Here is a 23,292-nt window from a genome sequence, read left to right as displayed (position 1 = left end):
AAAAAAAAAAAAAAAAAAAAAAGAATTCTTTTTTTCTTCTTTCTGTGTTTACTTACTGCTCCTTCTGCCTCAGCCAGCTGACACGCAAGAGAGGAAACCAGCCGAGAAAAAGAGGGTCTTTTTCTGGAGTCAAGGGCCCAACAAGACTGCATCACATGATAGCTGCAGGAGGAAAAGAGGTGACACAGAAAACATTATCTGTCGGAGTCTCCGTAAGTGCAGAATTTGGAATCATGGGGCACCAGAGTGATATTATAAAAGAGGCCAGATTCAGCATGTTGGATCAGAGGAAAAGATACAGAAATAGGAGAAAAAGGATGAAATGAAGAACAAGGCTTTACTGGAGTCCTTAGCAAAATCTTCCTCATAGGACTGGGGCCAGGATTTCACCCCGGCTGGCACATACTGGCATGTTAACCTTGTTTTCCAGCTTCCATAAAAAGAACGGTAGAAAGACAATTCCTCTCTGACTCTGGGGCTGAACCTGCTCCTTGTGGACTCTCTAGTCTTGAGGACAGTTTCCACAGCGAGACTTTTTGTGGAATTTGACAAATTCCACAAAGATCTTTCTGAAGTTTAAACACCACCTTAGAGATTTCACAGTTTCATCAGGAACCAGTGCAGTGCCTAGTTGGTAAAGTCCCTTGCAAACTTACCAGGTCAATACATTCCCTGGTATTTTCAAGCCCCACAGCAACCTTTCTCAGGGGAATCTGTCAGATTTACCTGTACCATTAATGCCATTACAGTTTCTACAATGAGATGAGTTTCTACAATGGTACAGAGCCATACCAAGGCACTGAGCCCCTAGGCCATCTATGTAAACGTCTGCCAGAAGAGATGACCTAAAATTCTTCCCTTTCTTCCATGCCCAAGGTCTCGTAGCTCCCCATCACCTTCTCTTCTGTTGTCTTCTGAAGTCCATCTCTGGGCAGAGTCCACCCAGGCACGGGCTCAAAATCATGTGCTGAGAGCACAGGAATAGCTCCCACCAACCCTTCCTTGCCAGGGTTTTTCTCTAAGAGGATCCCTAGCCTCCTGGAACTAAATCAAACATACTAAAGCTCAATTTAAAAAAAAAAAAAAAAAAAGACGTTTAGAAAAAATCACCAAAGATTTAGCTAATATCCAAAATGAGTATTGTATAACATAGCTTTTGCAAAAAGAAAAAGAAAAGGAAAAAGAAAAAGAAAAGGAAAAAGAAAAAGAAAAGGAAAAAGAAAAAGAAGTCTGTGATCTGAGAAGAATGATGTTCCCGAGAAAGAAAGGCACAATCAAATAGGGATAATAAATTAGTCTTTTCAAACACACATAATCTTTAGTGTTGACCATTTCTGCTCTAGGACAAAACCTAAACAATCAAGCAGCCCTTTTCAGAATTAAAGGAAGATCTCACCTTTTGAGATTTTTTTGAGCAAGGTACAGTGTACAATAAATAAAAGCTCATGCAAACAATGACCTAGTAAATTTAAATTCCCGTGCTGTGCACGACTCATGAAATACACTTACACATCTTTTGTAGCATAATACGGTCGGTCCATTTTAAATCCACTTTGTATTAATTTGTAGAAGTTTGTATCAACCTGAATGCCAGGGTAGGGATTTACACCTGTGGAAAATATATTGGAGAATACATGTTAATTCAGAAGCTGCCAAAACCAAGCAGTGCTCTTTTGTTGTGTTACAGAACATACCCAAAGAGAATATTTCCCATAGTAATATTCCATAAGACCAGACATCACTCTTCATTGTGTATGTTCTCTCGAATAAGCTTTCAGGAGCCATCCATTTAACCGGTAAACGAGCCTGTACAGACAGGGGGAAAGGAGACCAAGTCATGCTGTGACACAGGCTTTCTAGACGACTCACTGTAGTTCTCACTGCTTGAGTAGGATCAGTTCATGTTTGCTGTGTGAAAAGCTGTGCCTCTCTTAGTAGCCCCTTTAAATTTCCCTTATAGAGAGAAATAAGCACTTCTAAGAAGCCAATTAATCTCATCTGTTTTAGATGGCTATTTAAGGAGGAGATGAGCTCAGCCTTGGAAGACCTTTATTCCCTCCTCTGGCTTCCAGGGTGAGTAGTTCAGATGGAGATGTCCACCCTGTACTTCTTAAGATAGCTGGAGGGTCTGGTGTACCCCACACATACACTATTGCCCCTGTACTATTATTGTCCATAACAGCACACAATTCCCAGCACTTCCACCAATGGATTTCAGTGTGCTGTAGAAAGGATATGGGTATCATCTCATTTACAGTGCTATCACTAGCTTGATTTCGTTATTTATAAGGGCAGGAAAAAGTGAGATTTCTGCACTGTACAGATCTCTATAAAGCTAACAGGGAATTTAAAAATGCAAAGCTTCACTGCCTTGGTTTTTCATCATTTTCACAATGGTATGAAAAATAGAGAGCATTCAGGAACTTACATTGCCCCTGACTATGTAGTTGGAGTCATTCACTACATCTCTGGCAAGGCCAAAGTCACATATTTTCACCACTTTTCCATGGGTCACTAGTATATTCCGGGCAGCGAGGTCTCTGTGAATGCACTTAGAAGGAAAGGATGGGTTAACACTCTGCAGCATGTGGTACCAGAAGGAGTTAATTCCCTTGTCTCCCACAGAAGTCTCTGAATGAGTTGCCTCCTTCCACTTAAACCGTTTGGAGAATGAGCATCCTGGGTGCTCGTGGCAAAGGACAGGGCCAGAGCAGGCAGAAGTGTGCAGCCACTCCTTACTCAGTCATGCCTAGAACTGCAACCCCCTCTCTGCTGTAAAGCCAGGGAAGGAGGTATGGTTCAAGCCTGCCACTGTGTGGCTCTGTTCTTCAGTCTGACTTTCATAAACTGACCTATTTTTACCGTCTCTTCTGTCTAAACGATTTGCTACCCTTCACCATACCGATTTGGACTCAAGAAACTCCATTCCTTTGGCAACTTGATAAGAGAAGCAAAGAAGGTCTTCAAAAGTGAGCACGTTAAAATCCTCTTCTTCATCCATCTGTCTGCTTGCATATTTAATTTTATCTGTAAAAAATAACCACAATATGATTTTTCTGTGGGCTTCCTCACTCTCTGATTGATTCTACAGACTGCTACAAGGATTTTCTTGTGCTCCTACCAAGAACAACATCACAAAGAGCATCCATCTTTCGCTTCCTTTGGTCAGACACAAAATAAAGAGTATACTGATTATACTCAAATACTATGTATAGCATGATGTAACCCTGAGGTCTTAAATGTTGTTGAATCGTTCTCCAGCAAAATTTCTGCCAGAGAGACAGAAGGGGTTTTCCTGTGTCACTGTGTCTAGTCTAGTTAGATCAATAATATAAAATACAATAACAACAGAATTACTAGAGATAACAGCAATTAAGTTCTTACCTTCCTCTGAATACAGCACAATCCCATTTGATCCAGATGCCACATTCATGTTCTGTCTTTGTGCGATTTCAAATTCATCCTCTCTGCATAGAGCTGCATTCACACCATACTTCAGGTGAGTTCCCTTCCTGGAGTGAGTGACACATTTTCAAAGGTTACTCACAGTGGATCACATAATCCTCTACACATAAACTGTTTTGTAGTGAAAAAACACAATCAGTTATTGCTATTAAAAATCTGGGCACTGATAAGGGTCTTCTTAAAGCTAGAAAGAGAAAGAAGGAATTGCTTGTCTTTTGCAGTCCAGTGCAAAGAACATCATGAGAAGAATCAAATCTCAGTTCCTCCCAAGGCATTGCTTATTAAAGTATGTGAAGGCACATTATCAAGAATTCAGTAATTTCACCAGTTTACAGCACGGCAGCTTAAAAAGAGACAGTAGCTTTATAAAGTATTAAACCGTTGCTGAATGCTTTACCTGGAATTTTGGTCGAAATGGATATTGTGGTAAAAGCTGAAGTTGTGCTGTTTAAAAATATCTGTCAGTGTCCAGTGAAACTTTTCTCTCTTCCTCCTTAAGTAGTTCAGAAGGTCACCATAGCAACAGTATTCAAATATCAAGTAAATTGGTCCTGAAATAGTTGGAAATGTAAATGTCTCCTTCTATCTATAGCACTCTCCCATTAAAGCCCTAACGATGCCTCATCTTCTCCCAGGACTAATCTGTATTAAACATTCCTTCGCAGGTACATAACCTGTACTGATGGGTGGGTAATGTTTATTGACCATAATTACTGGCTGTAATGCCCCGTTGGAAAGTCTGTGTAGCTGATTTTTCCCTGTGGTACATCTCCCAAGGTGGATTGCAAATTCCTGTGAAGGCACAAACAACTTTCCCCATACCCATGACACTGGAGAGGACGGCACAGGCTATAAAGATGCAACATATTGTCTAAACCATATGTGGTTTAAGCAAAAGATGACCCCTGCTAATTATTTTGATGGTGTGAATTGATAACCTTTGACCTATGCCCCTTCATTTATCTGCACTACCTTGATGCTCTAGAAATATCCTTTTTTTTCCCCATGAAGGCCACCTGAACCCAAGCACACTTTGCTGAGACAAGCGGTAGGAGGGAAAGACCTTGCAAGGGGATGTGTCTGAGTGGACCACTGGCCAGACCATTTTCTCAAGAAAGGGAAAATACCTCCAATTCCTGAGCAGGCAGGCTCAGAGGAAAGCCATGACAAGCCAGCAGGAGCAGAGAAAATGGCCCAGGGAGAGCTCAGAGTGGTCACACATCACCCCTGCAAAGTCTTACAGTGGCATCACCACTTCTGCCTCAGAAAGACCGAATACAAGTTTGTGGGCATTTCTGCTGCCAGAAGCCCCCTGTCAATCAAGGTAGGACACAGTGTGAAAAGCCTGTAAAGTCTCTCAGAGGACGGATGTGGAGTCTTGAGAGCCATGTAAATGCTTCTGAACATGGGACTTGGATAAGGCTAGAAGTGTCCCTGCCCTATCCTGCCAGACTGAGCAGGTCTCCCTGCGGGTCTCCTGCCTACACCATCACACTTACTGGGTTTTCCAGAAGGCAGTGGCAGCCTGTATAGTTTCAAATCAGCTAAAGCCACAACCAACAATATATTTCTCCGCTTTCCTCTTATGCCTCAAACACCTTTGCATGACTGTATTGCTGTTGATGCAAACTGGGGAAACAAGAGTTAATTGTTATCTTTGGTCTTTCTGACTTAATCAATCTCTGTGGCAGAAAATCTGTCGAGTTTTTCAGTGGCAGGTGTTACAGCTCATGATGTGGGCAAACACTGGGTAAGCCCTGGCCTTTCCCCAAGGTGATGTGTTCTTTAGCCACTCTCCATCCACTCCTGCTCACTGCTGAACGGGTCAGAGAGGGAGTTCTCGGGACAGGAATATCCACATATGTTGCCTCAATGATATCACAAGTCACACAATAATTAATAAGTGATAATACCTTGCCATTTTTATCTTAGCCCACCTTTGCTTAGTTCTTTCCATCTTCAGTTTATTTTCACATCCATTAAAATCCTTTAATCCTTTCACATCCTTTAAAAAGTTCTCTCTTCTCATTATTCACTTCTCTCCTCTTATTTCTTTATGTGTGTCCCCCACCCCTGCTCTTTTTTCAGTTTCTTTTCTTTCCTGCCTAGCCTTTAGTCATTTTTGCTTTTCTTTCTACAACCTCACTATTTGTGAGCCATATGATTTTAAATAAAATAAAATAAAATAAGATTATTTTTTTTATGTGACCAGAATCACGTGGATACAAAGTACCCTACGCTGTTAAGTTTTTTCTTTTTGTGTAGTAAACTGGCTAGTATCAGTGCCATCACCACTGTAACAGGAAAAGCTCTTCTATAGAAGGGCTATTGTGTCACTTTGTGCAAGCTTGATTAGAAAGGACCCAGTTCTGTATACATGCATGACCTTAAGTTTGATTTAATTTCACCTTATTTTAGGTTGACACAGAACAGTAAAATTCATTGGACAAAGACAGGACTTGGGGGTAAAGAGGAGAAGAGCAGCCCGACGAACAGGTGATTAATTATGGCTTGAGTGGTTTAAATACTGCTTTCAGTAATCAATTTTTGTTACTTCTTTTCTGTTCAGGGGTCCTCGTTCAGCAGTCCTAGTCTGAACATTTTAATTGGTACCTTTCCACAAGTTACCTGACACGGTACAAGCTCCCAGTAGGTTCACAATATTTTCATGGCTTCCAATGTGAGTCATCATTTTCAGCTCAGACATTAGAGCATCTTTTTCTGAAGCGTCAGGTTTTTCTGTAAAAGTAACACACAGACTTGGAAATCTCCAGCAAAGAATTAAAAATGTAAATGGTCGTGATGCTTTGTCACATGCAAGTCTTCATTTCAAATTAATTGGACTGACATTTGGGGACATTCTAAAAATTTTTGCACAGTATAAAAATATTTAGCTAAAGGTGGAAAATAAATGTGTTTGCGAGTGTGTATCATTTGAATGCTTGGGAAAGCAGTCATAAAATGTTAATATTTGTCATTCCTAGGCTGGCAAGGAATGATAGCAGCATACTAAAGTGACCACAAGCACAGAAAAAATGGTGGTCAACCCTGTTGGAGAGAAATGCTAAGAAAAAAAAAATGTTTCAAAAGCCATGTGGCACACAAAGAGTTGTGATCCAATAGCTAAGAAGCCCACCCTGCATTTCAGTAATAGCTTTAGGCTTGTTTTCAGCAAGCATTTGGCCCTCATGACCTCAGTGAACTGGGGAGGTGAACAAAAATGATCAAGGTGAACTTCCATAAAGACAACTGCAAAGGAGTGGATGGAGGAAGCGTAAAGCTGATGCACACGTGCAGGTGGGGGATGAAGAGCTGGACGGCAGAGCTGGCAGGATGGGGCCGTGTGGGCACACAGGTGAGCAGGGTGTTGGTGCTGTTGCTGATATTAAAGTCATCCTGTTATATACCAAAGGCGTTGTGGTGCTTCGGAGCCAGGGAGCTTGCTGCCAGAGAGGCTCACTTCTGGATATTGCTTTTATAAGGGGTCAGTACAGTTTGGAGAGAGGCCAGAACAAAGCAGCAAGGAGGTTTAGAGGTTTAAGAAGCCTGACCCATAAGGAAGGATGGAAAGAAATGGCTTTGTGTCACCAAGAAGACTACAGGAAGATGTGCTGGAAGTTTTGCAAACAAGCTAGCTCAGACACAGGAGGCGAAGGGAGTGCAACAGCCAGACAGCACTGCAAGAAAAATGGACTTTATTCCAAAGTCCACCGAGTGACCGATGTGACCAGCAGGCTAATCTGCACTATGAATTTGCATTCATCCTCTTTAGAGCAGAGCAGCTCCATCCTTCCCCGACAGCACAGATCTGTGGTGTGTAGGACAAAAAGACACATGCGGCAGGAAGAAGGCACTTCAGCAATATCTTTCTAAACTAAAACAGGATCTGGAAAGCATTTTGAAAGGATTTTGAAACCAAGCATTTGTGAGGCGTAACTGCTACAAGTCTGCGTATAGAGGGATTTCCAACACCCCTTCTGCTTTGGAGCTGCTAGAACGCATCACCGCTTGTGAAAGGCACCCAGGGTTTATCATACCTTTTAGCATTTTGACTGCGACCTGGACTGAATCTCCTGCATTGCTAATTCCATAAGCTGTTGCATTCACCACTTTCCCAAAAGCCCCAGAACCGAGGACCTGTCCTACAAGACACAATATGCCAATATTATTTGCAGCTGCTACACCACAGGCTACTACTCCAGCATTGTGGGTTTCCTTGTGGACTGCTCACCAAATTCCAGGTTTTCCCTAGGAAATTCCCATTTGAGATCATATTCAAATTCTCTGAAGTCAATGTAGATGTACTCATTATCCGATGGGCCTATCATCTGAATCATTTGCAACTGGCTTTCATATCTAAATTGCTTTGGAAGGAAAAAAAAAAAAAGTAGAATAAGTCCCAGAGGAGAAGAAACAGCCTGGTAGGAACAAAAGAAGAAGGGGCAGGTATTTATGTTTGCTTTTACCTTTTTGTATTTATGAAAAACGAATACAAACAAAAAAGCGATCAATAGGAGGAAAAATCCAACAGAGACATAGAATGCCACATTGTCCGGGGGGGAAGAAACGGCTCCTGCAACTTTAAGAGATACATATTACTACGTACTGAATCGGAGCTCGTGTGTACAGCTAAAGGTGCAAGAAGAACCCATGGTGGCTTGGTCAGTTCTGCCAGTTTGCCGTCTTCTCACGCCTGAGCCTCCTCTGCGCGGGGAGTGAGATGGAGCCTGGAGCAAAGCAAGGAGCTGGGCAGGAGGATTTAAGTGCTGGGTAATTCTGGCATCAGATTTCATTAAAAAAAAAGCAAAAAAAAGGCTACATCCATTAATAAATCTAAATGCACGGAGTTGTTGGTGTGATCTATGGATTGGACATTGTGGACATAAACAGGAATAAACAATTCCTCTTCTCATCACATCTCCCTTCTCTCCCTGTGCCTTCCCCCAGGCAATGTACGTCAGATACTGAAGCACCAGTTATCAATGGATGGACTGTACACAACCTGCTCAGAGCATTGCCCAGGGGTTCAGCCAGGAGCTCTCTGAACGAGTCAGGACCATGCCATAAGGTGCCGGTGGGTAGGTGGGTGTTACATGAAACTGACCCTCATATTCTGGTAGTTTCTAAGAACATAAGTGTTATGCTTACTTTCTATTGCAATTTCAACATAAATGCTCAAACTCTTGTCAGTGGTCACAGCTTCTGCCAGCTGCAGTCAGAAGCAGCAAACAGCCTGTTTATCCACGACAGAGGAGTCCTCTGTACTGCAAATATCTGGGTGCTTCCAAACACTCCCCAGGTGCCATAGCATGTTCCCTCTAACTGAAATATTTTGCCCTATGGAATGCATATGGTGTTACAATTATAAAGTACATGGGAAAATAATCATATTGACTTTCTTGTTCAACAGGGAAGGAAGCCCTCAACAAGAAGAGAGACTGCACAGCAGTTCCCAAACCAGGGTTTAGCCAGGGCCACCTGCCAACAGCAGTTTAAGAAGGTCTCTCCCCTGGTACTCCCTCCTGCTCTCCCTTGAGTGGGTCTGCTGACCGAGTCATGCCCTTGCTCAGGCATGCAAAGACCTCCATGAGGTAAGGAGAGCTCCCACAAGCCCAGCAGTGATCTCCAGGAGAGGAACAAGAGCCAACACCTGACACCAGCTACCAAAGTGGCTTCAGCTCATCCCAAAGCTGATGCCTCCAGGTTTCAGGTAGGGATTACTAAGATGAAATAAATAAGCAGACCCCAACATTGCCACAGCTCCATCCTGCACTTCTATTAATGTGAAATTTCTGCTCATTTTAATGAGGGAAGCTTTTGGACCAGAGAAGAGATACAGGCATCTTCCATTCACCAACCGTTTCCCACACTGTATATACACAGTGCTTGTGTTTTACCTGCAAGGCTATTGCACAGTCAGCCATTCAGCCAGATAAAAAAATACTGTAAGTTCTACTATGCCAGGTTTAATTGAGAAAACCGGTGCTAAAGCAGTGGTTATGGTACCTGACAGGTTAATGAAACTCTTTTCGCAGGCTGAACCAACAGAATTGTTTGCACAGCACTCAACGGAGAAGGTTGTTGCTGTCTCCTTTACATCTAAAATACTGCTTGAAATCCATGAGCCCAGGGATCTCCTCTCTGGCAAGAAGTTGTGAATCCCCTCAGTGATTTCTTCTGTACAGCTGAAAAAGAAAGCAAACCAGTTTCGATTTTTGGTTCACAGTGGCATTTTCCAAGGGAGAAGGTAGGATATTTCAAAACATGATTTATGTCTGTGTTGGAAGGAAAGGAGGGAGGGAGAGATAGATGGGCTTGTTTTTTATTTGTCAGTGTTGAGGCTTCAGAGTGAGGCTTCAGAGCAGTTGCCAGTCTCATTCTTTGGTGATGGACATGGCAGGGCCAGAGGAGGATGAACCAGGCTCCTTACCTTCTACACTGGGCTCACTCTCACTTTCCACCACTGTCCTGGCAGGACATCTGCATCCCCTGACCTCCGGGACCTCCAGCTGAGGCAACTCCCACTACCACATTTATTCTGACTGGTTTCACCTCTACCTCAAACACTCAAACCACTGAGCAGCTCCAAATGAGCTGCTACTAAAGCAATAAATACCAAATGAACCCACAGTAAAAGTTCCAACTCCTTTCCCTGAAGGTATGTGATTTCAGCCACGGAGTTTCTGTCACTCAAGATGGAGAGCATCCACCCTGTATTAATTACTTATTTAAGACCTGACATGTAGAAAGAGGGAATGTTATACTCAAGGGAAAGGAAGCCCAAACAGAGATAATTTTGACTTTTAGATTTTCTATCATTCATCAACTCACTGCCTAATTTACTGTCCCCATAAATAAAGGAGGAGGTAAGTAAATAAATAAAATTTATTCAGCTCTACACATTTGGCTCCTACATGTGGAAGTTCCCAAGAAAAGAAATGTCACAGCATTTTCTTTCCAGAAAGCTGTTTTAAGGAGTATTTTAAACTCACTAGCTGGATGTTTTCCTTCCTCCTCCATTTCTGCACAGATTGATGTTAGGAAGCCTTTTCAGAGTTATGGATGAGAAAGTGGTCTAGATATTTTTTTATATGCAGTTAAAATACTTGCAGCTTTATCCACAATCTTCCAAAACATAATTTGACGCAGTCCTCTTCTGCACTGAGGGTTTATTAGCTTTTTTGGCACATCTAAAATAAAAACTGCAGAGTTCATGAAACAGCTCAAAGCTGTTTCAGCATCTCTTGAAATTTTAGGGCCTGACTCATTGCCCTAAACAAATAGAGGAAATGGAAACACTCTCACTAACTTTACTGGAAACACTGTCAGTGACTTTACTGGCTTTGGTTACAGGTCACTGTAACAGCTGTATTAACCAAAGCTTAACCAATTAATCAAGCCCTATTAACCAATGCATTCCCTGAATGGCCTCTTAAGTTTGACAGGCCAAGAGAAAAACTTAGATTGGACTTTGTAACTACCAAACTGTTGATGTAAATCCAGTGGGGTTGATTTCAGTGTAAAGAGCCTGAGATACAGATCTTTATAGACTTCATTTGATGCAAAAAAAATAATATCTAAAACTTTCCCTATTTTTGGTGATCTGTTTCCCCTGGAGTATGCCACCATGTCCCCTTGTACAGATGGTCGAGAGTGCATTTTACACTTAGTTTCTTACAGGACCGCCTGCATTTAACCAAGGGTAGCTCAGATAGGGTCTTTGCAATGAATCAAAAAGATTTACTTGGATGAGTTCAGTTGGGGACAGTTCCTCCAAACCCAGGACGAGACAGGGTAGCTGTCAGCGACACACAAGATCTGCTTGAACAACAGCTGCATCGTTACTTCAGGCTTTTCTGCAACAAGATAACACAAGACAATTTCTGTCACCACCTCAGTGACCAAAACCTTTACGTTCATGTGGCAAAGCTACATCTGCTAACACCAAGATCTGCTTCTGTGTTTTCAAAATAGCCCATCTGCATCCCACTGTGAGAGCTGGCTGCAGCCCTTGGGCCTCCTCCTTCCTCCAGCCCCGTGCCTTGGTTCTGTGGGATGGCAGTGTGGGCAAGGCAAGGGGAGCAACCACTTCTCTGTATGGGCACAGCCAGACCAAAACAGTGGCAGAGCCAAAATTAGAAGTCTTGACTTCTGCTTTTCTGACTCAGAGCAAGCAGCTGGCCCTAGGACTCCCCTGACACCCCAGTTCTGGGTGTCTGGCTGGTACAAAATGTGCACAGAGGACCCCTGTATAAAGAATATATCTAATAAAAAATGATGACTAGAGCAAGGGTGAGATGCTACAGTCACATGGCAGAACTGAGATAACCCAGAGCAGCAGGCAAGGCTGTGCCTGTGTGTGAGAGCTGTGGGCAGGGGGTAGGAGGCAGGGCAGCCCTAACATGTGACACATACCAAAAGCTCTCCTGACCAACTCCATAAACTCACAAATGCCATTAGGAAGAAAAAAAAAAAAAGGCATAAACACACCATAGAAAGCTAACATATAGTGAGGATAAGTGTTTCCTCTCACTGTGTATCTCATGTGGTCTCTACAGCAGTCACATCTATTCTGGCTCTGTAGAGTTAGAATATGGTCGTTGTGTCCTACAGGGCTCCTGGGCTTTGTGGTTTTCTTAAGAAGTACTACTTTTCTCATTATATGACTGATTTCTCCTATTCTGTCCTCTCTGTTTATGGCAGACTAAAGGGAAGAGAAAAAAAATTAATAACTTCCTCCTCCTTCCTCTCTTCTCCATCCCTGACCAACACAAGGAACATGAGCCACAAGCAGCCGGCAATTTTCTCCAACCCAGTGCCTGGATTTCAGTAGTGCAGCACCGTGTGAAAAGAATCCCATTTTTGCCCTGTGCTCCTCCATTTTTAACAATAAATCTATGTGAATTAAATAAGAAATACCAAGGGAAAAGCAACAAATTAGCTCCATTTATATCAGTGGCAAAAAGCCAAACTTTGAGAAATCTTCACAGCGATTGTTTTCTCACTTACTTCTCACGTAGAGAGTGAATTTTTTTGTCATGACCACATCTTCATTTTCAGCATAAAATATATATATTCCAGACTGGTGCTGATGGTTGCAGAACTTTGATGAAATGCTGTGGAGCAAAGAAAAGACAGGAAAAAGAACAAAAGACCAACTTGAAAAAGATTTTAAATGTAGTCAAGACTCATATCTATGTCTGAAACAATTAAACATCTTCTAATGAGGAACCCAGACTAAATTATTTTTATTAGAGAATATGAACCCCAGAATGTAACTGTTTTGATAAGAAGATTTTTTTTCCTGCAATATTGATTTAATTTTGAAATTTCCCTCATAGTTCCTGGAGTGCATCCGGGCTGTCAGGCTGTGATTTTGTTACCGGTCTACTGGAAGACAAGGTGTGTTACACATCCTGGCACAGATGCTAAGACCTGCAAAGGATCAAACTCTCTACACTCCAAAGGATTCTGCTGGGAGTTTCTAGCCAATATGATAAACACTATTAGGAAATAACATGAGATAAACCTCTCCAAATGGAAAGATCTGACAGAAACTCAGAAATGAGATCATCATCAGAAGTTCTTTATCAACGAGACAAAGCACCAACCATCAAGATATTTCTGCAGGAGGAAGGCCAGCCTTCTAACCCCCCATGGTGATGGCAGTAAACCAAGACCCAAACCAGGCAGGAAACAGTGTGTGAGAACGGGAATGGTGAGGGAGGGCTCTAACAAGTCCCTGGGCAGAAGCCAACAACAGAGGACTGCAGAGACTTAAAGATTCCTGCACGACTGACCTGTTGAATCACTGGTTTATGGGACATGGGATAAGGCAGGGAGAAAGGAATGGATCATCTTACAGAGGTAGCGTCTCATTTCTGTCCTTTTGACCAGGTTATTCTTGTCAGGATGACTGCCATTTAAGTGGAAGCTACTGCAACTCACCGGTGTTAGAAGGGCACTTAAAAAAATCCCTTCTTAGGTTTAGCTGCTGGCATTTTGAGGGCAGATGATTCAGCCTGCTCAAGGAGAACTGGGCGGGAGGCCCCCAACTCAACTTCAGTGGTAAAGGCAAGTGGGTACATCAGGGATTTTGAAGCAGACAGGAAAACAACAGCATATACCAGTAATTTGCAAAGTAAGAGAAAGAGGTAATGAGCCTAGAACAAGAATTCTATACAACTAAAATCAGGGTGTTTCTCATTAAGCAGGTTACATACAAATGAACTAAGACACCAAGTATCACCTTGCAATTCTAAAGCAAGAAAACATTGAAGCCACTGGCAATTTTGCCTTCTGACTAAAGCAACACTTCCATATCGTTATTGACTTTTGAACGTCTTCACCTGAAATGGCCTTAAAGATGTCCCTGGACTCAGGGACTTTTTAAAATCAGCCCCCTTTTTAAGCTGCTTCAAAACAGATACTGAAGGCAGCAGAAACCACAAATAATTTGTTGCTTTTGAAATCCTAGGTCTGAAGGATTAAATCCTAATGAAATAATGAGAAAATAATTTTAAAAGAGCATCTTTGGTACCTGAAAATATAAGGGGATGTGAGATAAATATTATAAATTTAACAGAGGTCATTCTGTGTATGAAAACTCATTTGCTCTTAGGAGAGAAGTGAAAATCAGCAGTGTGCTAAAACAGAGACAACAAAAGCAAATGGAAAATGGAAATTCTGAAGGAATTTCAGAAAACACATAAGGTCACTAACAGGAGAGATGAATCCTTGGGACTTGAAATTAAAATCTAAAGAAGGAGACAGAGTTAATAAATAAAATTGAATATGATCTATAATCAGAAGGAACATTTTGATAAGGAAATGGCAGAAATAAAAAAAATACAAAATCAGGAAACGAAAAAGGATATGAAAGGAATAAAGTAGAAGTGTTGGGAGATGGCATTACACAGAAGTCAACTAAAGTGTGCAAAGTTAGACTTGCAATACGTTAAGGTATGTGATGACTTTTTTTGTTTTGTTTCAAGAAACCTCCTGCTTTAAAATCGCACTGAAATCTGCAGTGCTAGAGCTTGTAGGCAGAATCTCCTGACCTCTCCACCCCTTGCTGTTTCTGGGGACTTCAAACTGAATGAAATATATACCCCTACTCTTTTTCCTCAGGTGAGACGTGTCTGTCTAGTGCTAGTCTCCAACCAAAACTGGATAGCTAGGGGGATGTTTGTACAGAGGAATGTACTTGTCAGAAATAATCACCAAATTCATGTATTTTTCCCTCAATTGTATTTTTCCATAAAATAAATAGTATGATATGTAAGGAAAGTATAACTACCTAAAATGAAAAAAAAAAAAGTATTATTAAATCAACAGCATAGTTGTATGAATGACTGAGATATCTGTTTGAAGAAGCCTCCAGTGATGCTTGGGGCGGTGGGGTGGCTGTGGCCCTGATCCAGCCCAGGATAGGCTGCTCCAAGGACACAGGCTGGGCTTTCTCCCGTCCGGCAGGTGGTGATCAGCACTCAGCAACTGCCACTTCTGGCTGCAAAGGCTATCTGAAGTGACTCATAAATCCCAAGCCACCAGCGGCTGCACCTTACTGATTAATGAGAGTTACCTAAGCTATTCCAAGAGTTCTCAGTTGTTATTGTTGGCCCTGTTTATAGCACCTCCCTCTTATCTGGATTGAATTTACACCAGCTGTCAATCATCCAAGCAAAACTGACTCCAGCTCTTATAAGCACGGAGGAGAGGTCCATACCAGCTGCAAAGCAAATCAAATCAGCTCAGCGTTATCAGCTGGAGGGAGGCACCTATTGGACAAGGATGAGCAAATGCTCATGGGTGTCCCCTGAGACCTCATTTCCAAAATCAGTCTTGACCACAAAGAACAGATCTGCCTAGCCCATGTCAAGCATTGCAGATTAGTCACCACCACCCACCCAGGGCTATCAAAGTTTGCCGACAGCCCTCACTTTATCAGCAGGGACAGAGTTCCTGTGGCCATTGCCAGGAGAGGACAATTTACTAATCTGAACTGAGCTGTCTCTGAACCTCGTGAAGGTCTGATTCCAATACACCATCTGATGCAGATGAAAAGGCCAGTCTGTTGCAAAGATGACTCGACACACTAGGGGATACAATCGACTGCACCAAATTACTGAAGAAATAAATAATAAAAACTATAATCAAGGCTGTGACACAGTTTTATGCAGATGCTAAGAGAGGTTTTAAGAATGAGTGGAAATCAGTGCAGCCTTGTTAACTCCTGCCTTGGTTTTAAATAAAAAACTTGAAAAGAGCCCCTTGGCTTTATTTCCATTGAGGTGAATAAGAGCTGTTACCTTGAAAGCCATGGGACTACTCTGAAAGAAACTCTGAAGGAAACTAGATAATGTTATCAAGAAATTAGAAAGCCTAGGGAATGGAGAAAACATTAGCCTTAAACGGGATTCATGCCAGAACTTCATTGTGGGAAGTAACAGAAAAGGTAGATAACTAACAGGTTTATTCAAAACATGTTTTTCAGCAGCGGAAGAATACATGACCTGGGTAATGAGCAGAACGGTATGTTTCTGTGGCACAGGCAGAGCCGAACAGATCTATCGACAGTCTGGGAAATCACGGGGACCTGGACTCGATTTGAGCCCTTTGAAAGACACTGGGAACATCATCAAGAACAGGATGACAAAAGGAGAACACGTAGAACTTGCTGTATGAAAACTGCAACAGGGCTGTTACTGAGAGATTATGTCAGAGAGAAAGGGAATGGCAAAATGCATATAAACTAATGGGCTGCTAGATGCGTAACGTACCAAAGGGTTTATCATAACATACTATTCTATAAGTTATCTACATGAACTGCTGCTGAAAGCCAAAATAATGTTTGAGTGCCTTTTATTAACACAGCTTCATCATGTGGGCAACCTGGTCTAGTTGGGGGTGTCCCTGCTGACTGCGGGGAGGTCGGACTAGATGACCTTTGGAGGTCCCTTCCAGCCTGGGCAATTCTATGATTCTATGAGTCTAGGTCTAGTCTAGTCTAATCTATATGTCTATGTCTAGTCTAGTCTATCTATCCACATTCTAAAAGCACAAAGAGGGTACAAAGCACGGACAGAAAGCAGTCCAAACAAGATATAAAGAGGAAACATTATTACATCAAATGATTCCAAAATATTCAAGTACCTGCGTCCATCCACACTGTAACTTTGTGTACATGGAAATGTTTTTTTGGAAAATAGCCACATGCATCTAACTGGTGGATAGGCTGTAAAGTTAACTTCAAAGCAAAACTCTTCCTCACCAATTTCAAAATCTTCTTTAGAGTTGGTTATATTTATAAATCCCTTTTCTGGAAAAAAAAAAAAAAAAGAAATTCTTTATATTATATTACAAAGGCTGGACTATTTAATGAAGGAATTTTGACATATGTATGTTTTTCGTTTGTTTTATCACAAGCAAAAAAAAAAGCACCATGTTAATATCACAACAGGCATCCTGCTAATCAAAATAAGATAATGCTTCAAAATAGTACTGAAATGATGTCACTGTGTTCATTTGCAGACAAATAATCTGAGCCTGCTGAAGTTGCACATTTGGTCAGACCAGAGACCTTCCAAAATGGTCCGACATTTCTCCCCCATTTGCCCTACAGAGCCCCAGGGCCAACAATGTCATTATTTGTTTGATTTGGTTTAAGTGTGTGTTCCAGGTGTTAACAGCTGCATCTCCTTGTTTTCCTATAACAGTGAACAAAATCAGCTGGCACCACCAGCACAATCAGATGCTGATAGCGGCCGTTTCTTCTTCCCTGAAATGAGCTGAAGATTTTGCAAATGAATCTTGTAGCTGCTCCTTTACTTCTCCATCTAAATTAGATAGATTTGATGCAAGACAGCAGCAACATGAAAAAGTGTTTTGAAAATGTGCATGAACTGTGAGCTGCTGGTACTTGCCCTGATAGGGTAGGATTAGTTTCGCCTGATGGAGCTGTCTGAAGTTCAGTGACCCACCTACTTGTTTGGACCTCTAATAAACTCAGTGGAACGAGATAGGCATGTCCATATGTATCCCATCCTAAAACAGAAGATAACGAAGATATACAGAGCTGCTTCAAGAAATATCTGTTTCTTGACACTGGCTGCTGAAGGAACCAAAGTCATTGCTGAGGCTAGATGTCTCATGAAGTGAAATGAATCCCACCTAAGGAGATTCAACAGCAGACACATGTGGGAGGAGGGTCTCCTAAGGGCATCAGTGGGGCTAAGATGAGCTTTGTAAAAATCACAGAATCATAGTCTGGAGAGTAAGTCTTATGAGGAGAGGCTGAGGGAGCTGAGGTTATTCAGTCTGAAGAAGAGGAGGCTGAGGGGAGACCTTATCATGCTCTACAACTACCTGAAGGGGGGGTGTAGAGAGGCGGGGGTCGGTCTCGTCTCCCAAGTCACAGGAGATAGGACAAGGGGAAATGGCCTCAAGTTGCACCAGGGGAGGTCTAGCTTGGATATTAGGAAACATTTCTTCATGGAAAGGGTTATCCAGCATTGGAATGGGCTGCCCAGGGACGTGGTTGAGGCACCATCCCTGGAGGTGTTCAAAAGATGGGTTGACATCATTTAGTGATTTTTTTTATTACTTATTTCTTATTTATTTTTTTGTCACAGTTAGGTTGATGGTTGGACTAGATGATTTTTAAGGTCCCTTCCAACCTAGACGATTCTATGATTCTATATACATTGCAAGAGATCTCCAGAGATGTCTAGCCCAGCTCCTGCTCAGAGCAGGTCCAACTAGATGAGGTTGCTCAGAGCCACATCCAGTTGTGTTTGGGTATTTCCAAGGAAGTTGACTACAATCTCTGGGAAACTTGTGCCAGTGTTTAATCAGCCACATGGTACAAAATTTGCACTGTAGAAATATTGCTGGACTGGACTGCCTTTCCTTTTGAGTGTTTTTCTTCTGGTTGTAACCCTATATGCTGGTTGGCATGTCTAGCTTACTTTTTTAAAAAAATACTATCTGGAAACTCCCACATAAACCACAAAAATGTCAGTATTTTAAAACAAGAAGCAAATCCTTTTGTGACTGTTCTCCTACTTTTTGATAATAAAGGCTTATTGGTTTTATAAACTGGACCTTCAATTTTTTGAATGATCTTTTGGACTTCATCCTTCCAGGCAGAAGGCCACCTCTGTGTGTGCTAATAACACAACCAGTCAAGAGTAAAAGCTCTCTCCAGAGTGTATACAAGGACCTTGGAGCAGGGTATGCCATTTCTCTGGAAAACAACTCAAAAAAAGTATCTTAGAATCTTTCTTGAAGGAGAAATAAAACAGCACATTATTGCTGGATTCATCATTTTTTGGCAGATGTAAGCATATTTCTGCCAGAGAAACAGTGATTATTTGGTAATGACAGAGAGGTGAGATGAAATTCTTGAGACTGATAATCAAGGCTTTCAGTGTCTGTATTTATCGTATTAATCAAGGCTTTCAGTGTCTGTATTTATCGTATTTGTTTAGTTGTTGTTTTAAACATAATGTGTTGCAAAATAGCATCAAGATTGCGTAGTGTTAAAAATTCTTTCCTCAACCCTGGTAGAAATTGAGCATAAGAACTGCAGAAACAAAGAGCCTTGCAGCTGCAGTTGTTGGCATCATCTCTGTTGTGCTTTAAAGTGGCCCAACAACCCTGACTGACCTGACCAGCTACACAAGATGGGGTAAGTTCACGAAGTATCAACTAGCAAAGACTAAACCAGAGGTCTCTGGCTGCAGGGCTTTATTAGAGATTAGAAGACCACCCATCAATGTAGTTATGCTAGCCAGGGTCCCCAGGCCATGCAGCATGTGCCAAACAAACCAGTTTTCTCTTGATTGTTACATCATGACCATTCCCAGTGTAGCTCTGGGTCCTGACTCAAGCACAGGGGTGGTTTAAAGGTAGGACACTGATCACTTCAGAAACTGCTACCCTATGACAGGGACAGCTGAGTGAAACCTGTACCTATATCACTTCTGAAATTGAACCTGGGGTGCTAGCACAAATTCACACCAACAATGGTTGTCATTGATACATTAGGCAACAGGCTAATGTATTAATTCTCTCTCCAAAAAAGCTTGGAGAGAGAAGCACAGCTGTTAACTTGGTATGACATCATCCTCCCACTGTAATCCACCATGTAAGTAAACAAACAGATTTTTTCATCAACAAAGCCAATGAGCCCTCAAAAATTCTGTCGGCATAAGGGGTACTAAGGAGGGTACAGAAGATCATTGTAGCTTGGCATACCCCAGTCAAAAAATACCCCACTCAGAAACACAGCCTTCCAGGGACAGTGGCCCAAATCCCCTCTGTTAATGTGACACATGCTCACACCTGATAGTTTACAGATCCAAGAAGCCACTATTTCTGAACTGGGCGCCAGTACTGAGAAAGAAGAGGATCTTGCCCTGCCTTTACACTACTCCCTCACCCCTACCTTCCTGTTTACCAAGATGTGTTTAGAAAGAAAAGCTCAGGTATCGTACTCGGTTATTGTAAATGATGACAGGATGTTCTGCTCAGTGGTAGGCATAAGCTGAAAAGAGGATATTGCACTGGGAAAGTCATTTCTGAAGGACAGGGGTAAGTATTCTCACTTCCTACCATTCCTAGCTTAGGTGTTGTAAACTGAGGGCAACTACATCTAAGGTCAAACGTGTGGTGAGTGCTTCAGAAAGCCTTGTTCTCAGGGCTACAGACTCCAACTGCAGGCACACCAGTCAGAAAATTATTCTCAGTGCCTACTCCTGCAGCACAGTCCGAACTGCAGCTTTCCTTTTCATGCCCTATTTCCAGACTTATGCCTATTTGTATGTTATTTCCATCTGAGAAACAAGGTTTGCAGTCGAGGCTGTTCTGGACTAAGTCCAACACTGCTGGCTTTTGCATCAACATGTTGCTTAAATAGAATGAGGTTTCCTTTGGTGTGCTTTCACTTTTTTACATTTTCAAGCCTTGTGTAGCTTGGATTTAGGAGGATGGTTCCCTTCAGTGCCCGGAAAGCAGGAGACACAGCACAAACAATAACACTGGAGCAGTTGTCTCTCTAGTGTCAGGTTTTCCGTCAGATCCATCACAGCTGCAGCAGTGGTTCTGCAGGGCAGTTTGCCAGCTCTGTCAGCACTCACTATTCATCATCTCTCTGGGCTTACATTCTCCACAAACACAAAAGTTTTCATTCCTCTTCTGCTACCAGTTCCACAGCTTTCAGAGCTAAGATTCTTCCCCAGATTTACTTTCCCCTAAATGTTTGGCAAACGCAAACGGCCACTTGTCAGTCACTCCCCCACCAGAAGAGGAAATGGTTGTTTCTTGCGTGTTCTGGGTTTTGAGTTGGGGAGCCCACCACCAAGAACCTTCCAACTGTTTGATTCCTTCCTGGCAGACCCAGGACAGGCCTGGTACACATTTTCTATCTGCTTTTTTTTCCTGTAGAACAGCAGCAAGCACCTGAAGGGACCACAGAAAACAGCAGGGCTTAGGCCATGAGGACCTCTGCCTTACCTCCCCACCTGTGAAGGTGGAGCAAAGATGGGGTGGAGGTGCCGTACATGAGTGAAGAGAAATGGAGTGGAAGTGGTGCAGAGGAGGCTGAGGCCATGGCTGCAGCTTTTCAAAACCAATACTGGAATCACAGCAGGATGTTTCTGTCTCATATTACTTGAAACCAGTCACTGGTCATTCCAGACCGTGTAGACATGTAGTCATGTAGACCAGATCTGCAAACAATGCCATTTCATTTCACTTCTAAAAGTGGCATCTTTAAATGGGAATTATTTGAAAAGCAATATAAAGAGAAGGTTGATTATCTTCCAGTACCAGAGTGACTCAATTCAGATTAATCTCTTGGCTTTGCTGGACTGCCAGTAACTGCAGACAGACCTTTTTCCTTAGAAAAGGAAGAATAAACGCGCTGCATACCTCCAAGCAAAAAACTGCCACGTGGAAAGCAAAGCAAAACAACCAACCGAGGGACAAGATTAACACTGAGGGGTTGGAATTACCTAAAACTGTAACCAAAGCCGTTTGATTCGGATGAACGGTAGAAGAGCAGGTATAATGTCCACTGTGGCTTCTTTCTGCTGCTGAGGCAAACACATACTGGATCCGAATTGCTGAGCGATCCGTTTGATACTCTAATCCTTCAAACCGGCGGTCCTGGTTTTCAACAGAGATTCCCATTTAATCACTTGATTGCGCCTAATATTATTCTGGCTATTTTAAAATATGCCCAGTCTTCTTACCTGTTCAACTTCTTTGTTTTCAAAAGATAATTTTATTCCAAATTTATAATTACGGTAAACAGCTCTGCATCTGATTAGCAAGGGCTCACCAACTTTAAGAAGTAATTCAGGTAAAGGTGCTGCTTGTCTCTCATTTAAATCTACAAAATCAAAACATAGTAACTGAAATGACCATCACTTTGCCTGGAAAAACGTTCAATTAGAGCAACATTTTTTCTGCTGACACTGTATAGACATCCATTATTATGTTGTAATGATAATTAGAATTCAACTGAAATGACCATCACTTTGCCTGGAAAAATGTTCAATTAGATCAACATTTTTTTCTGCTGACACTGTATAGACATCCGTTATTATGTTGTAAGGATAATTAGAATTCGGGGAAATTACTAATTAATCATGAAATTTGATGGATTTAGACATTTCAAACTAAATTTTGTGATAATTTACAAGATATCTATATGGCACAGTTCAGCACAGAGCTTAGCTCAGGTCAGGCTTATTTAAAAAAAACAGACAAATAAACCTGAATGTATATATTAATTTCTAATTATTGATAAATTTATATATTTAAGAACATTTTGAACTGCATTTCACTGCAACAGAGCCCTAAAAGCATGCAGAAAAAGATAATAGAAGTGCAGAAAACGTAAAAGGGCAAGACATTTTTACAGAGACTACAAAAAGCTATTAGAATCTAGGGTTTAAACATGAGATGGAGCAATCATATCCACTGTTAGATTTGTTCCAGTGACAACAAACAAGTAGCTTAGCCCAGAAATCTCTCTGTGAGATGAGTAGTGCAACTAACTTCAGCAGCAGGATCCAGCTCGTGTATAAGCAAACCTTAGAGGGAAGTTACCTATTGTAAAGAGGCTGGTGCATTCTCTGCCCAGGTCGTTAACTGCACAGCACCATATATAAGATTGAAATAATTCATGTTGTGCCTTCTGTATACCATCTATTTCCCCAGATTCTTCATGCATTTTATCAGGGCAACTGCAATTACAAACACAATTATTCATTGACTCATTAGGTTAACCTCAAGCAAATAAATCTGATAAATCTCCAAGCCATGAGAATATGCAAACAATAGTGGGAAAGCTGGATCTTACATAGCTGAATAAAAAGGAACTAGGAAAGGTGAAGATAAGAAAATAAAAATGTCACAGCCTGGGCAGAAATATGAGCTAAAATGACCTGAATACGCTCAAAATGGCTCATATACAGGTAATGCTGTAACTAAAATCTGGACAAGAGTGAGGTCATAGAGGCTGAGTTCTCACACCACATTTCTGAATTCCTGGTGGTCATTATGAGACCCAGATCCCAAGCTGTAGAGAAAGGCATTTTTCCTGCTGTTAATATAATCAACTTTATATATTGATAGAATGGAAAAAAAACCCCACATATTTAACTTGGAAAATTATGATCCCTTGTAACATCTTCCCAGCTCTAATGCATTCACATTTCCAAAAATGTGAAAACTAGAGGGAAATGAGATACCTTTGATTTGCTCTGGTGACATCAAAATATTAAAATCAGTCAAGAGCTGAAAGTTTCCCAAAGA

General features: G+C 41.7%; 1 protein-coding gene across 1 annotated transcript in view; it reads right to left on the bottom strand.

Moving 5' to 3' along the window:
• The window catches only part of FLT3 (fms-related tyrosine kinase 3), a 44,054-nt gene that overhangs the window by 2,368 nt on the left and 18,394 nt on the right, over nt 1-23,292 (bottom strand). Inside the window, exons 6-23 of the mRNA XM_014965748.1 lie at nt 22,585-22,721; nt 21,723-21,862; nt 21,483-21,636; nt 16,621-16,786; nt 12,475-12,581; nt 11,210-11,321; nt 9,472-9,650; nt 7,932-8,044; nt 7,697-7,829; nt 7,503-7,607; nt 6,094-6,204; nt 3,863-4,016; nt 3,385-3,512; nt 2,903-3,027; nt 2,429-2,551; nt 1,695-1,806; nt 1,510-1,609; nt 57-162 (exon numbers count right to left, since the gene is read on the bottom strand). Coding sequence (XP_014821234.1) covers nt 57-162; nt 1,510-1,609; nt 1,695-1,806; nt 2,429-2,551; nt 2,903-3,027; nt 3,385-3,512; nt 3,863-4,016; nt 6,094-6,204; nt 7,503-7,607; nt 7,697-7,829; nt 7,932-8,044; nt 9,472-9,650; nt 11,210-11,321; nt 12,475-12,581; nt 16,621-16,786; nt 21,483-21,636; nt 21,723-21,862; nt 22,585-22,721 — 2,305 coding nt within the window. The remainder of the gene's footprint in view (nt 1-56; nt 163-1,509; nt 1,610-1,694; nt 1,807-2,428; nt 2,552-2,902; nt 3,028-3,384; nt 3,513-3,862; nt 4,017-6,093; nt 6,205-7,502; nt 7,608-7,696; nt 7,830-7,931; nt 8,045-9,471; nt 9,651-11,209; nt 11,322-12,474; nt 12,582-16,620; nt 16,787-21,482; nt 21,637-21,722; nt 21,863-22,584; nt 22,722-23,292) is intronic.

The sequence above is a fragment of the Calidris pugnax genome, unplaced genomic scaffold (genome assembly GCF_001431845.1).
Source record: "Calidris pugnax isolate Ruff unplaced genomic scaffold, ASM143184v1 scaffold20, whole genome shotgun sequence".
Taxonomy (NCBI): Eukaryota; Metazoa; Chordata; class Aves; order Charadriiformes; family Scolopacidae; genus Calidris; species Calidris pugnax.
This window is presented reverse-complemented; position numbering and strand designations above follow the sequence as displayed.